We start from the raw sequence: 16938 nt of genomic DNA, 5'->3' as shown, positions 1-16938 counted from the left end.
ACAATGAGGTAGTATAGTCAATAGTAGTGGTAATTGAAACTTGATGAGAAGGCTGGATCAAAGAGGCAGCTTGTCCAATGAAATTTTTATTGTAAATCGATCAACCTTTTATTGAACAAGTTGCTTGTGCTCTGTCTTACTATATCTTCTACAGAAGAATGTGCTAATCGATATAATCAAAGCATTCTTCACTTGAATCCTCGTTGGGTAACGTGGATCAATTTTAGATCTTTACTGTACATCGCATACAAAAACCCAAATGTCCCCACTATCACAAATCCGGTGACAGTGGCAATGGCTTGGCAAATCCAAAACTGAGTTGGCAGATTCGACAGTTGGGCTGGCAGATCCGACGAGGGGTAGATCTGGCAACTGGTTGGTAGATCCGGTGACTAGGGTGGGTTTGTGAGCTACCGATTTGAAGAAAATTTGGGAGTGGGATTGAGGAGAAAGTTGATTTAAGGAAAACTTGGGTGGTGGGATTGAGGGTTTTTAAAACCCTCTCCCGACACCTTTAAAAGGTATTGAGAAAACTTTGTTCTCCTAACGGTATTTTAAAATATCGTCGAGAGATCTATATTGACCGAGTATATGTCCCAATGCTGTCTAATATGTCGTTGGGAGATGTCCAAAAAATTCTCCCCAATTAAGTATACTGACGACATTGGCATGAGCATCGAGAAATACCGTCGGAAAAGATACTTTTCCTAACGACATCAAAAATATTGTTGAAAAAGCCCCTTTTTGCCGACGGTCAATTTACCGTCAGGAAAGATGAGCTTTTCTAATATTTTCTTTTTCTTCTTCTTCTTCTTCTTCTTCTTCTTCTTTTTTTTTTTTTTTGCGTCGACAAAATCTTCTTCAGAAAAAACAATATTTCTTGTAGTGTGAATATATAACAGGAAATAATATATTTACTAAATTTCTCAACAACTGTTGCAAACCATGCATATACAATATTAAAGATACATTTTTCAATTAATTAATTTTTTAAACAATTATTGATAATATCATCTTATTTATTTCGGTTTTATCGGTTTTGAGGCCAACCAAGAATCAAACCAAACCAATCGTGTTTATAAAGAAGAGATCCAAACCAATGTCAAATAAAGAACAAAATCGTTAGATTGAATTTATTTGGTTCGGTTTATTATCGTTTGGTTCTCGATTTTTTGCATTTTTTTTCTTCCAATTTTATTTTTATTACTAGTTTATTTTGAATTGGTCCTTTTGCTAATTTAAAATTAAAATTGGGTCTATTTCTTTTTTTATAAATTGAAATTTTATATTTTTATTTTATTTTGGCATTTTGCTAAATAGAAAACATATGTACTCTATAATAATTGATTTTTTTTCTAAACAACAAATATACATGCACCATAATAATTAAAATATCAAAAGATGGTTTATTTTTAAGGGTATATATATATCATTAGATCACTTCGATTTTGACTATTTTTTTTAATAAAAAACCGAGTCAAACCAATACTTTTTGGTTTTTTTCCAAATATAAATCAAGATGTCTAATTTTATACTAAAAAACTAAACTCAACCATTTGGATCGGTTTGAATTGATTTGGTTTTTTGGTTTTTTGAGTTTTTGTTGCACTCCAATTTTTCTCTACGAGGGAGAACGCAAATTGAAGAACTTCGGATAAGAAAAACAATGACTAGAGAATGTAGGACATTGAACTCTCATACATAAATTAACGATAACTTTGGAGTGATTTTAAAATAAGATTGATAGAACACATACGAACATTTAAAATCATTTTTATCACGTTCAAAATTACTCAGAACACGTCTTTAATCAATAAAAATTAGTTTACTATTTAATTTTACACTTTTAGATAAATTTTTCATATCATCAAATTTGGTTTTGAATAATTAAAAGTATATTTTATAATGATTTTAAAAATAATCAAAGTGATTTTAATCATTTTAGAATCACTCTCAAGCATGTCCTAAGCTACATATATATATGAACACACATTTTTTTTTTACTCAAATAATGGTTTATGAACACATAGGAACATGTCTATGTGATATTCAACAATAATATTTGCGATCTTTGACATGAAGCACGACGACGACATGCGCATTCTACGCAACAATTATTGTGATGAAAAATCATTTTCAAGAGAAAATTAAGAGAGCGACAAATTCTTGAACCACAAGAAATTATTAGAATAGATTACTACAATATGACTCGCTAATTTGCACTTGATTAAAAAAACTATTTTAAATTTGTATCTAAAAGTATCTTTCATCTAACCATCATTCATTACCTCACTTATTTTATTTTAATTCATATATTTTTAAATCTCAAATTAATTTTTTATACTTTTGGTAACTCTTAACATTAGTTTCTAAAGTTAATTAAGAGTTTAACTTTTAAAAAATGTCTCTATTATCATTATAATTATTTTGTTTTTTGAAAATTTTGAAAACATATCATTCGCATTGTATTTTCTTTTAGTGAAAGATTGCTATTATTTTACTAAATTCAGTCAAAGTTAAATTTTAAATAAGGAAACTAATTTAAAGTTTTGTGAAAATTATATGAATAAAATTTTAAAATAGGGACTTTAAATTCCTAGGAAGAGTCGTACGAGGTAGCACGTACAGTTCGGGAGTCGAGCCCGAACACAAGGATGCGAATGTTCTGGCTTTCAAAAGACAAGTAAGGGATGGAGAGGGGGAAGGAAGTTTCAAGAACAAAGCCCCTGGATTTCAAAGTTAAAGTCCTACCCTCTCGTATCTTTTCCCTATCTAAGTTAGGTATTAGGGAGGGGGGGACACTACTCAGCACCTAAGGTGGGGTTCAATGCCTAACAAAAACAACCAAAAGGAAAATGTGCCCTTCCGTCAATTCCTTTAAGTTTCAGCCTTGCCCCGGGGCCCACTTTTTGCTCCCAAACCTTCCGGCATGTTCTATCATATAGTTATGGACCCCTGGGTCCATAGCACCACCGACAGCCTTGACGTACATCCGCTAGGGCCCACTTTTCGCTCCCGAACCTTCCGGCACGGAAATGCACAAAGATCAACTATTCTAATGCGTTAAACATCGCTGATCTCGCTCTAGAGGATCTCGCTGGTATCGCTCTAGAGATCTCGCTGATATCGCTAAAAAAAGGGATGTGGAAAGAACACATGCGTGGAGATTTCGTCTGTTGGAGGTTCGAGAATCTATGAAAGGACATCTAAGGTTAAGTAAAAAAGAACGAAAGGAAGTCCATTACTTAGAAAAGTGGTGATCTCTTCTTTCTTGTTGGGGGAGAGGAAGCTTCCGGACCACCTTTTCTAACTAGATAGCGAGCGATCACTCAACAATGAACACTAAGAGAAAGTGGTTGGGAATGAGTACCTATCCCTTTCGGGAATTGAACCTGTGTCTTCGACATGAAAAGACAATGTCCTAACCATTAGACTAAAGGAACCAAAAAGCCATTCTTCATATACCTCAACTTCGAGAATAGAAGTGGTTCATTTTGTTTCTATACACAATTCGACGATTTCGTTTGTATTTATGTTGGCAATATCTAATGTAAATTCTGCAGGTTATCCCCCCTTCCTACAGATTCCCCCATCGACCCAGTGACACACCAAACACGCCCCTACCCTTTCTCTGATCATAAACCCCCTGATCCCTTTCTTTGTCTTTCATCCTCCCTGTTGTTCATCCTATACAAATAGTTAAGTGAAGCCTCGTTCTTTCTAATTCAAAAAAAGAAAAAAAGAAAAAAAAAAGGATTATTTGAAGTGGCGAAGGCCTATGCTAAAGTAAGAAAGAAAGATAGTTAAGATTACGAACTTTGATAACTATTTGATTTTTTGTCTTTAGTTTTTGAAAATTAAACCTACAAATACTTCTTCCACCTCTAGAATTCTTATTCTATCATCTACTCTGTATACCCGTGCTTTTAAAAATCAAGCCAAGATTTAAAAACTAAAGAAAAAAAGTAGTTTTTAAAAACTTCTTTTTGTTTTTAGATTTTGACTAAAAGTTTAACTCTTAAATTTAAGAAAGATGCAAAGCACGGTAAGAAAAATTGGAGAATATATGCTTAATTTTAAAAATAAAAACAAAAAAAAATGAAATAGTTATCCAATTACACCTCAACGTAGAAAAGTTAAAATAAAATTTTTAACATTTGTTTTAAAAATTAACAATAACATATTTTCCAGCCGCTTGTTTGTATGGTGCCCTCCCTTATAGGCAATGGGACCAATTATTGGAAGTATGACAAAAGATGGGCCTTCCAAAATGAAATGAATGAAGTTTGTGAGTACAACCGACCAACTACAAGTTTTCCCTTTTAAACCAAATCTCAATGGGACTGAAAGGCGGGTCCAAGAGAATGAAGTTATGGTAGTAATTAAAATAGGGCACTAAACTATTTAAGAAACTCTGACACACGTCCATTTTTTGTCAAGATATATAATGTGGTAATGAATCAATTTTACTCAAGTATGATTGATATGATGTGTGATAGTGGTTTCTAGTAGCCAATATTGAATTATATTCGTTTTCACATGTCACAGATAAAATTAAGAATATGTTTAGAATACATTTTTAATTGTTTAATTTAATATATATATCATTTCAAAATAAATTATAATATTTGACAATCACTCAAAATAATTTTTTCGAGTGTATTTTAATACGTCTTTATCAAAAGTGTTAAAATAAAAACGAGTTTTTTTAAACACTTTTTTTTTCAAGTCAATCTAGACGAGGAAGACAGAGTTGGTTGTATTTAAGTTTCATGATTCATGGGAGGTAGTAAAGTTGATATTTTTATTATATCGAAAGAACGAATTGATGAATATTAAAATGAAGCAACATGTGCGAATATAATAAGTATTGCATAAAAAAATATATTCTTTTGTCCATGAGTTTTTAAGATTAGTTGCACTTCGTCCCTAGTGTTTCAAATTGATCATTTTAGTCCATGAATTTTCAAGAATAGATTTAAAAGATCTCTCAATTAATAAATTTATTAAATTTAAATATAAAATTGACTAAATATATGACTATTTGACAAAATAATTTGGAAACAAATATATTTTTTTAAATATTTCCCACTTCTTTCTTTTCTCTCTCCTCCTTTTGAACCTTAGTAAATTTACGTATCAATTGAGTTATATTTGGGTTGACAATTAAATAAAGGTGTTCTAATCTTTAATTTGGATGCTTTTATCAAATGAAAAATTACAATATAAAAAAATTGCAATATACTCATGATTAAAAGAAATTGATGAATTATAAATAGCAAACAATAATGTGAACTAAAGTTGTGTGTAACGTTCTTTACATAGTAAAAAAAATCACAAAACTAGCTGACTCTAATTTAGATAATTATTTCTAAATGTGTTTGATATTGTATTTATTAACCGTAAGACTAATAGTAGTTATCCATTAAATATTTGTTGACTATAAACTATTATTAGTTAATTTGTGAATATGTTGTGTTGAAAAAATTGTATCTTTCTGTAATATTATATCATTTATGACACATTACATTACATAATACATATTATAGTTTAAAAAATAAATAAATTGAGTTTATGACATGATATACTTTAATATAATCATACATTTTAAAAATTAAACTTTATAATCGGGATATAATAAAAACATAAAAGTGTTGTTTTTAGAATTTGAATCATTTAGATCACAAAAAAAAAAAAAAAAAAATGAAATTGCATGTCGAACACATACTTGCTAAACTCAAGTAAATCTGAAAACATAAAACATAATTCGAATGGCTCGTCAAATCGGTAAAAAATTCAGTTTTATGCTAGCTAAAATATTTTCAAGAGGTTAATTAAGGTATTATTATTTAAAAAGTTAAATAAGAACTTTTATATTAAGAAAAATATATCTATTTTTAAAACAGACGTTAAAGTAGTAAAGTCTTTTAGTCTCTTACCAAAGTGTAAGAAAAAATAGGTATGATAGAAGCGTTGGAGTAAGTAAAATACTACTTGTTAGAATGGAACAACAACATTGTCAAAAACTCAAATATATTTCTGCATTTGGAAGAATAGGTGAATGCACTCGTGAAATAAATAATCTATACCTGATAACTAAAAAAGAATTAGAATAATTAATGAAGAGAAAATATTGTATAATCAAAAGTATTTGATCTTTAATATGATAACAAAGTAAATTGAAGCAATTAATGAAGAAAAGATTGCATAATCATACCTGGCTTAAATTTAGTCTATAGTCCAAAAGAAGTAATGATTTTAGTCTACAGATAGAGAAAATGATCTTTACATAATCAAGAAAGAAACAAAAATAATTAATGAGGAAAATATTGCATAATCAAACATGGCATTAAATCTATCGTGAAAAAAGATTATTTTCACGTGATACGAAAGAAAGTGGACTAATTAATGAAGAAAATATTGCATAATTAAAAATAACTTTAGTGTAACATGAAACGATTTCATCCTTCGAATTAAATATAAAATAAATCCACATAAATAATTTCCTTTGGAAAGAGGTAACATTAACCAACCACTAAATTAAATAAAAAAATAAAAATAAAAATAAAAATAAAAAACAAATCCACATAAATAAGAGAGGACACCTCATAAATTGCTTGTTCACTAAAAAAAGACCAACACCATTCTCATTTCCAATCTAATTTAGTGAATAAATAACATATTTTTAATGAAATTTAAGACGAGTATCTATTTGATACATTTTAGTCACTTTTAATAGACTATTAAGCAGATAACTAAAAATGTTTATTTTTAGGTTTCATACGCAAAATATACACTTACTTCAACCCTTAAATATCTAAATTCAAAAGTATATTTTACTCTTATTTCAACTATATTTTTGTCTTTTTTATGGGAATTTGAAAGTTTTTGAATAAAAGCCTTACTAAGTTTAGATAAGCTTAAAGAACGTATTAGACATACTTTTTAAAAATTGGAAATATATCAAACACAAACTATAAATGATAAAATTTATGACTTGTTTGGTAGGCAATCTAAAAATAGAATTTTGAAAACAAGGAATTCAAAGAAAATATGGTTGTATTTCATGTTTTTGGTAAACAAATTTAGAAATTAAATTTCAATTTAAACAAAATTTCATAATGTGTTTGAAATTATATTTAATTACTTACTAAATAATAGGTTGAATATAAACCATTAATTAATTTATGAACTTATTTTATGTTAAATTTTTGTATATTATTATTTTGTAATATCATATAATATATAATATCTAATACATTACATATTTTAATTTAATAAAAATAATTAAGTTTATAACATGAAATAGTATATTTGTTATTGTTTTCATAAATTTTAATATAACTCTACATTTTACAATTTTGAATTCAAAATTTGGATACATTGAAAACATACAAAAAGTTGTTTTCAAAATTTGCACTATTTGGATTATAAAATCCAGAAACAATTTTCGAAAACAGAATTTCGACTGTCAACCAAACACATATTTACTTGACTGAATCTAAAAACATAAAATAGAATGTGAGTTGTCTACGAAATCCCTTCAAATCTAGCTAAAATTCAAGGACCCATGTCATATAAGGAAAAACATATAATAAATCCATACAATTTCAATTTTGTTATTATATCTAAAAAATTTTAAAATGTCTAATTAAGTCCTCAAAATTTTGATATAATTTTCAATTTTTATAGATTGACGTGATATTTTCTAAATAAAAATTTATTAGACAAAATTAAGAGTCTTTTCTGTTAAGGTAAGATTGAAAGTATGCATATTCTTCAAAATATATNTATATAGCTTAAAATATGATTAATTCAACCGTAATTGACATGACCTTCTAGTCCAATTTCATACTAGAAAAATTTATGTATAATAAAATCATTGATCTAAAAAAATGTTGACCAAATTGAAAATCTATATTACACTCCAAGTTGAATTAACCTTATTAAATATATAAGATTAAAACTTTAGTCACCTATTTGATACGTCTTGAAGTTTGAACTCAGGAAAGCTCAAACATTAATTTGTAATTCAACATTATTTTTTTTAAGTAATTATTATTCATCCAATAATTACTTTTGTAATATTATTCTATATCCATTGTGCTAGATGTGCAACCGAACACTCCCATTATTTTAATAAATGACAAAATTAAAAATTCTTTCTAACAAAACTTAAAATCTTGAAGCATAAATGTCTTAATCAAAATCTCAGACTTTGAAAAATGGATAAGAATATCAAAGCCTCGCTGTTTAAAAAGAGATTTGATTGCTCCAAATATAATCTTATGGATAACTGCTCTCAGAAATCAAAAGCCTCTCACCAGCCCTTCTTGCCTGCAAGATATAACGAGACTATAACCATAAAAATATCCTAAAAATGATTCGATCATCACACTCCACATTTTGTCAAAAATAATAATAATTATTATTATAATCTACTTCTAATGTCCATCCACTCCACATGTTGTCAAAAATAATAATTATTAATATTATAGTTCACATCTAATATCCATTAACAGAGAGAAACACCATACAGATGCAAAGTAAAAAAAAAGAAAAAGAAAAAGAAAAAGAAATAAACAAAGAAAACAAAAACTTTTGGTTACAATTAATTCTTGTAATTTAAAAATTGTAATAATTTTATCTATGATGACATCCATCCAAATTAAATATCAATTTTACTACTTATCTAATAGCATAGATGGGTCAATTTGGGGACAACGACCCTCCAACTATCTCCACAATGGTATGATATTATTTAACCCTCACTACTTTGTTTTTGTTTTTACCCTAAAATGTCTCATATCAATGGAAATAGTTGTCATCACTTATATATTCATAATTCTCCCTTTATCTAAACAATATGGGGCTTTGATCGCATTTCCAACCAATCCCAGTTCAATTTAATGGATAGAACATCAAGTAGAATCATTGGGTAAAAAATAAAAATTAATTCTTTTATTGTTTTGGAGGTTTTTTTTTTTTTTTTTATAAATAAAACAGAAAAATAGAAACTTATTAGAAATACATATAGGCTTAAAATTTTGGAAAAATATTGTAACTTTAAAGGTCGTCTTTTGAAGGTTGCCTCAAAAATTAAATTAAAAAATTTAATTTAATTTTGAGGCAAAGTCATCTTTTGAAGAGACGATCAAGAGATGATCTTTTCATAACTTGGTGCAATAGCAGGGGTCTCTAGATTCGATTCCAAACCAATGCAAGTGTATTTTTTCTCGAAGCAAAATACAAGCTACTTTTTTCTTTCCTTTTTACTTTAGTTTATAAAATTGAAACTAAAGATAATTAGTAAAATATGGAGTGAGAAATTCAAATCATTGACTATCTGCAAGTTGAGTTATGCTCGTTTTAACTTTCTTTTTATTTTTTGGTTAAATATTATATTAACCAAATTATAATTTAATACTAAACATTATCTTAACACAAAAAATTATCAAAATTTTCGATTTTTAAACTCATCAAAGATATAAATGGTATAATAGCTACATTATAAAATATAAATATTTTCTACTCTATTATGAAATTTAAAAACACTAAGGAGGGAGATTAAAACCTCAAATCTATCGGTCAAGTATACATATTTTATATCATATAATTATAAGCTATGGCCAATTGATAACAATATAAAAATTATAATTAATGTTTAATATATTAGGATATTTTAAGGATATTGCCAACGTGAGCTTAACTCTACAATAATGGTCTCAATCTCCCATCACTACGGTTGTTTTAAAAAAATATTTTAAGAATTTATTTATTATTAAAATAGTTTTTCATATTTTAAATATAAAAAATTATTTTAGGACAATAAAAACCCACGTATTGAATTTAATTTAGTGCACCAAATGTAACTTTTCCTTTATATTTTTTTTTACCTTGAGTTATAATTTTTTTATAATCACATTGATAATCTTTTAACTTGAACTAATTATTTCAATAGTAATGATTAATTTACAAAATCAATAATTTTGATTTAAAATAATGTTTAATATTTAAATTATAATTTAGTTATTATAACCTTTAATAAATATTATGAAGTTTATTTTAAAATTTCAATTTGATAAACAAAAATAAATAAAAGAGAGCGAAAAATAGCTTGTATTTTGTTTCAAGAAAAAAAACTCTTTTGTATTGGTTCCGTTGATAATCAAACTCAGCCTCAAATAGTTGATAAAGCAATTCTCTTGCCACTACACCATGGTATCAAATATTGTAAAATCTTGTATGTCATTTTTAAAAAAAAAAAAAAATGTATACGTCATCTCTTGAGGAGATAATCTTGTCTCTTTAACAGTTCAACATTTTAATTTTGAAGAAGGTTGTCTTTTGAAGAGATGAATATCTTTAAAACTACTTTTTTTTTTTAATAAGTTTTAAAACTTATATAAACGATAAGTTACAAAACCTGCAATATTGAAATAAAATAAAAACTTCATGAATTGGTTTTTATATAACAAGAGACTTATTATGAGTATATATAGATTTAAAACTTATTAGAAAATTATTGTACTCTTAAAAAAGTTCGCCTCTCAAAGTTCTTCGAAAATAATTTTTCAAGAGGACTGGCCTTATCATGAAATTGAAGTAATATAGACAAGTCTAGTAGTACTGACTTTTTCCCAAGTACAAATATGACAGAACGCATTCCCAATATTTTGTTATTATTATATTTTATAAATACAAACATTTTTTCTTCTTTTTCCATTTTTTTTAAAAAATATTGAAACTCATTATTTTTCTTCTCATATAAAGTTCAAAATTACAATTTTTAAAAAAAATTGAAATTTTAATGTGTTTTAAACATCTTCTATTTGCTTGACTTTAACTACTACTTTATGACCAGAATAAGCATAACTCAATTTTCATTTATACATTGTGTTTGTACAATAGAGGTTTGATTCTTCCCCTCCTTTATTATTTCTTTTTTTAATATAAAAAACCTAAGTCTGACGACTTTAGATAATAAAAAAACCCAAGTCTGACGACTTTGATGATCTAATACAAGAAATGATGTAAGACTCATTGGATTGATTGGAGAAAAAAATGTTTTTCAAAAAAATCATTTTTATTTAAACAATTTTGATGAAAACAGATTAAAACACATTTGAAAAGTTAGTTATCAAACACTCCAATTTCTTCTAAAATAAAATGTTTTAAATTAAATACCTAAAAATATATTTCAAACATACCAGTAATATCGCTACTAGGGAGTAATTGAGAGAGGGAGAGGGATAAGAAAATTGAAAGAATATATGATCTTAGTTATTTTTAAATATTTTGTTTATTTTCAAAATTCCGCATGAGCTGCACTAAAATAACGGACGTCGATGCATAAAAGGTGAGGTCAACAGTAGTGCATTAAAGACGCGGTAGTCTTGGATCATTGTGGGGAGATTTTCAAAAAATAAAAAAATAATAAAAACAAGAAAAAAATATTTACACAAAATAACAAAATTTCAATATTCAATAATCTTGGATAGAGATTGAAATCTATAAGTGATAAAAGTTGATAGAAGTTTATTATTGATACACACTAATAAACTTCTATCACTAATATATGCTAATAGAAGTTTATCAATGTGTATCAATACATTTTGTTATTTCTATAAATAGTTTGATATTTTTTCTATCGGTAAAAAATTTATACCATTGTGATTGTTTTTCTTTTTTCTTTTTTCTTTTTTTTTTTAATGAAGATTTACTTTTTTCTCCTATTTTATTTTAGAATGATTTTATATTGAAAAAAAAAAGTTGAATAGAGTAGTGTTTATAAGGTTAACTTTCATTATCCAAAAACTAAAAGGTTAGACTCCATTTAATGATTAATTGGGCCCGTTTGGTAAACATTTTTTTTTAAAAAAAATTAAGTCTATTTACTTCTTATTTCTTATAATGATTTGCATCTTACTTAAGTTCAATTAATGAACTTTTAGCCGAATTCCAAAAATAAAAACAAGTTTTTAAAAACTATTATTTTTAGTTTTCAAATTTTGGTTTGATTTTTTAAACCATTAATAAAAAAAAAATAGATAACAAACGAAAAAATTTAAAGATGAAAGTCTGTTTATAGACTTAATTTTCAAAAACAAAAAATCAAAAACCAAATGTTTACCAAACGATGCCTTGATTTTCGATTTTTTTGTTTTTAAAATTTGTACTTGTCTCACATCAAAACTTTAAAATGGTTTTCATCCTTCCTAAACAAACATGTAAATTATTAGTCAAATTCCAGAAATAATAACAAAATTTTTAAAACCACTTTTCCAAGTTTTTAGAACTCGACTTACCTTCTTAAAACATTTACAATAAAAGAATATATTACATAACAAAGAAACTCTATGGTATAATAATGTTTACCTTGTAAGCTTAATTTTCATAAACAAAAAATTTATCAAATAGACCTTATAAACTAGTTCTTAAAAATCACAAGAAAAAAAAAATTAATGATTAAGACCCCATTTGATAACTATTTGGTTTTTTGTTTTTTAAAATTATGCCTATAAACATTTCTTCCACTCCTAAATTTCTTCCTTTGTTATTCATATTTTATCAATGTTTTCAGAAACCAAGCCAAATTTTGGAAACTAAAGAAAAATAGCTTTTAAACACTTGTTTCTGTTTTCAGAATTTGTCTAATAATTCAACTCTTATGCTTAAGAAAGATGCAAATCATGATAAGAAATTGATAGAAAACAGACTTAATAATAAAAAAACCAACTGGTTGCGAAACGGGGCTGAGTTATCACGATTATGACCTTTTCAACTATTAGATAGAGCAAAAAATCCAAGGATAATAGTTAGAAAATTATAAGAAAAGTAAAAATCGAGATGACCTGACTTGAGCAGTTCAAAGTTCAAACTATGATCGATGATTAGAGTAGATAGTTGAGGTAAGAGAGACGATACCTGTTCTTCCCAATTTATTCGAATTGTAATGAAGGAGAGCAACATGGCTTGCACAAAAGCCCCAATTTGTATGCCAATCCAAAGGCCTCTTCCTCTCAGATGCACCAAGAAACCAAGAAGGGCAGCAACTGGAACCCCACAAAGATAGAAGGCCCCCAAGTTTACATATGCACCAATGTGCTGCCATCCACACCCTCTAGCAATGCCTGGTCAATCAAATAATGTTTCAACTCCAAACAATTTGTACGGATTTCTTTTAAGTACTTAGAAAGTCGGTCCAAACATGTCCTAAATCTATGGAAGAAGTCTATGGAGAGGTAAAACTAACATGAGTTATATATCATTTATAAACTAATATTTGAACTTTTAAACTAGCAGCAATTTGAATTGATAATATTTTTACTGAAGGGTTTAGTTTTTATGATTCATAGCAGAGATGTTTAACCTGAAAGGACACCCTGTATGCCGTCCAATATCACAGATACGCAAATCAGAGGTGCCATGGAGGCAACATAAGCCACAACATCCTTCTCATTGCTGAAAGTATAACCAAAGACGTGACGAAGAGCAAAAAGGATTGTGCTCAATATTGAGGTTTCCAAGATGGCGAGGAATACAACAACGCTTGTTGCTCGACGAGCCGCCTGCGGATTCCCAGCACCTAGTTCATTGGAAACTCTTGTGCTGTGACAGCAGCAATTAATAAAATGAATTATATAACGATGGATTTTTCCTACTTGTTGGGAACATCTTAAATTATTTAAAATTTATGATAACTTAAAAGCTTAAGCAAAATTCAATTACTTAATTGAACATCTAATATCACTTTGAATCCTAATTTTTATTTTACTTTTGATAAGATTGAATCCTGAACCTCTAACTTAAAGGCTTGGACACTTTAATTGCAACTACCTTTATGAAATGTTCCATTTTATGTGAAGTACAAATGATATCTCTCTCATAAAACTAGAAGTGGATACTGTTTTACCTTAAAGCAAATAAGTTTAACAAAGGAATCAAGATCTAGATCCTATACTCTCTATTGGGGTTATTCTAGCAATTGCAGAAGTTCACTTCATAATGTGTAAACAGATAATGATGCAGTTAAGTCATTAAAATCAGTTATCTTGTTGCTCAATCTTATGAAAATCGAATGTTAATATTCAACTAGTCTAAAGGTACAAAGACTTCATCAATAATAACATCATTTAATCGAAAATATCATTAACTGAAGTGTGGATATGCAAAAAGTTAAGCAAATGTGCACGTCTCTTAGAGCATACCTTCCTGCAGCACCAAGTCCATATGCTATTGAATAAAGGGTAGCAATTGTATTGAGACTGTTAAGAAGAGCTATCTTTTAGTATGATTGCCTTGCATCTAGTACCCTAATTAGCTTGCACAAGAAATTTAGAAATGTTTTCATGTTCACTACTATGAGATAGAGCTGGCATACCAAACAGATAAAACTGAAGTTTCAAGCTCTGGATTCGGCAGCAGCCCTGATAGTAAGATAATCAGCTCAAATGACCACCATTCAAGGCTGAAAAGATGAATGTTAAACTATTATTTTCAAAGTTCCAAAAAATTGTTCAAAGTACTTAGATGCCATGGTTCATGATTTAAGAAACAGAACAAAAGGTACAGATAAATCACCAAACCATCACCGCAGAAGGAATTGCCAAGCTAAAGAACTCTCGAATTCCTTGAAACAGCTCCATAGAAATGACTCCACGAGTTTTCTCACACCTGGGCGAGAATTTCATGTACAATGCTAGCAAAATCACATTCAGCCAATATGACAAACTCATAGATAATGCTCCCCCCAGATTTCTGAGTCCAGCCTTGTACACCATTAACCAACAAAATGGTATGTGGAAGCAGAGAGTGATGCAAGAGAAAATGACCATGGGAATTACTAAGCTTTGTGACTGGAAATATCTTACAAGTGGTTGAAGAAATGCGGAACCAAAGAGCCCAGGAATCAGCCAAACAATGAATTTCCCAGCTTCGTGCGAAATCAGAGGATCTTGACCAGCGAATAGAAGTAGCTTTTCCAAGAAGAGCCAAGATAGGGACAGAGGAATGCAAATTAAGAAGATGCAAAACATACCAGTGTAAGTCTGAACTCCAACTTTTTGATATTGTTGAGCTCCATAAGCTTGTCCACATAGAGTTTCGAGGGCACTGGACAAGCCTAACTGTTTTTTACCAAGGTAAAAATCCGGCCAGTTATTGGAACCAGAACAAACGAATTTAGTTTAGTAACTTGGCTCAGAAAATTATATTTGAACTTGACTAGCTTTTATTAGGTACATAATGTGAGTCTAAACATTAGAATTAGGACATCATTTTTCAGTAGTCTTAGATATATTTGAAATTTAATGGTTCTTTTCTAAATATATGGTACCATAAGAAACAACTCCTAAATTTATGGTACCAAAAGAAACAACGACATTAATGCCATATGACAGTGGCTTGCTCCAACCATAATATGAGTTGAATCCAACCTTAAATGAAAATGAAAAAGAGAAACAGATTGGGATCGATAACCTGACGAGATTACAGTTCAAAAACACCAGAGAGCAGCTCTAGCTATTAACTTACTTGCTCCATCGTTTATTTTGTGTGTGATTTAGTCACAATTACGTTCCAAAACTTAAGCATTTAGCAGATCCAGTATAAACTACAAAGTTATGATAATAATTCAATAGGATTATTTCTACTTCATGATAATTCAATAGGATTACCCCTTAGGGTGATACTCTTCCAGAAAAGAGAGATGAGAATTTAACAAAAGACAAAACTAAACAAAAATGCAATCATTCTCCAAGAAAGACGAAATGCACAAAAACGGATATATTTCCGAATTTCGATGACGAGAATCATGTGATTAAACCTTACCTCTGAGGAATCCAGGGCTAATTTACTATGAAAAAGGGAAAATATACATAAAGAATCTTAAACGTATAAAATGTTGAAATAAAACAATGAATTACTACTCACGAGAACGCTGAAGCCTGTAACTGCAGAAATGGAAAAGGCTATGGCAGTGCTGGAGAGAGCAAGAGCACCGAGATGACCAACCATCATCAACGTGATAATCTGCAACATAAACTGCGAGAAAGTGACGATGACCAACGGCGCTGCCAAGTATCCTACTCTCTTCATCTCTTCCAGAAAAACACCTCTGGATGTTGAAGAGAGATTGTTTTCCTTCTGCTTCGCCAGTAAAGTCTCTTCCATGGCGCAATCCTTCCCGTTCTCCATCGACTCCAACGAATTAGTTCTCAACTCCACCGGATTTCTCAATTCAGCTTGTGCCGAACTCAGACAGTCGGGCTCTCTTTTTCTTCCCGTCCTCCATGAAAGAGACGTCGGTTTTTTCTTTTTTTAACACCGAGAGTCGTGAGTTGTATGGCTTCTTCCCCCTTTTTCGTCCTTTCTTCCTTTTTTGTTCTCTCTGTTTGTTTTCTTTTTCTTTCTTTTTTTTTTTTTTTTTGAAAAATATTTTTCTTCTATGAAAATACATCTTTTAATTTGAGGATTCGATATTTCGAGATATAGGAATTGAACTTCGGACCTCTATGAAAAATATATGTCCATTATTACAACTATGTCAAAATGAGTTTAACTAAATAATATTGACATGCGTCTCGATTCACAAGATTGGAAATATAACCTCCACCTCATAATTGTTGTACTAAAAAAAATCATTTTACTAATTTGACAAAATTGTAACTTGAAAAATAATTTTAAAGTAAAATTAATGGCTACCGAATAAATGATTTGCCATATTTAAAGGGTTATTTTCAGATGAAGTATCATACTCAGTATTACTATGAGAAAAATGTATTTATTGTAGTAGCATTTATTTGATGTCATGTCAGTTTCTGAAATATTAGTCAAGTGAAAGAAAATATATATATCTAATACTACGTAATATGTACTATTTGAAGAAATTTCTCCTATACTTTACTCATTGGAGGATCCCACACTCTTTCAAAAACA

General features: G+C 28.8%; 1 protein-coding gene across 1 annotated transcript; it reads right to left on the bottom strand.

Moving 5' to 3' along the window:
* Window positions 1-8107: 8107 nt before the first annotated feature.
* LOC120081648 (protein DETOXIFICATION 12-like) lies at window positions 8108-16345 on the bottom strand. The gene is made up of 7 exons (XM_039036695.1): window positions 15934-16345; window positions 14584-15128; window positions 14384-14470; window positions 14211-14267; window positions 13373-13611; window positions 12928-13133; window positions 8108-8337 (listed from the first exon to the last, which is right to left on the bottom strand). The coding sequence occupies exons 1-7, from the start codon at window positions 16195-16197 to the stop codon at window positions 8287-8289; spliced, it is 1449 nt and encodes a 482-aa protein (XP_038892623.1). The 5' UTR covers window positions 16198-16345; the 3' UTR covers window positions 8108-8286.
* Window positions 16346-16938: the final 593 nt, after the last annotated feature.

This window comes from Benincasa hispida, chromosome 7, assembly GCF_009727055.1.
Source record: "Benincasa hispida cultivar B227 chromosome 7, ASM972705v1, whole genome shotgun sequence".
NCBI lineage: Eukaryota > Viridiplantae > Streptophyta > Magnoliopsida > Cucurbitales > Cucurbitaceae > Benincasa > Benincasa hispida.
Note: the sequence above shows the minus strand (reverse complement) of the source record. Positions and strands in the feature narration are given on the sequence as shown.

Coding starts and splice junctions, on each gene's coding strand:
- LOC120081648 (XM_039036695.1), bottom strand. CDS start 16,197: ATGGAGAACGGGAAGGATTGCGCCATGGAAGAGACTTTACTGGCGAAG. Junction 15,129..15,933: donor TTACAGGCTTCAGCGTTCTC/GTGAGTAGTAAT, acceptor GGTAAAAAACAG/TTAGGCTTGTCCAGTGCCCT. Junction 14,471..14,583: donor CCTTCTGCGGTGATGGTTTG/GTGATTTATCTG, acceptor TCATCTTTTCAG/CCTTGAATGGTGGTCATTTG.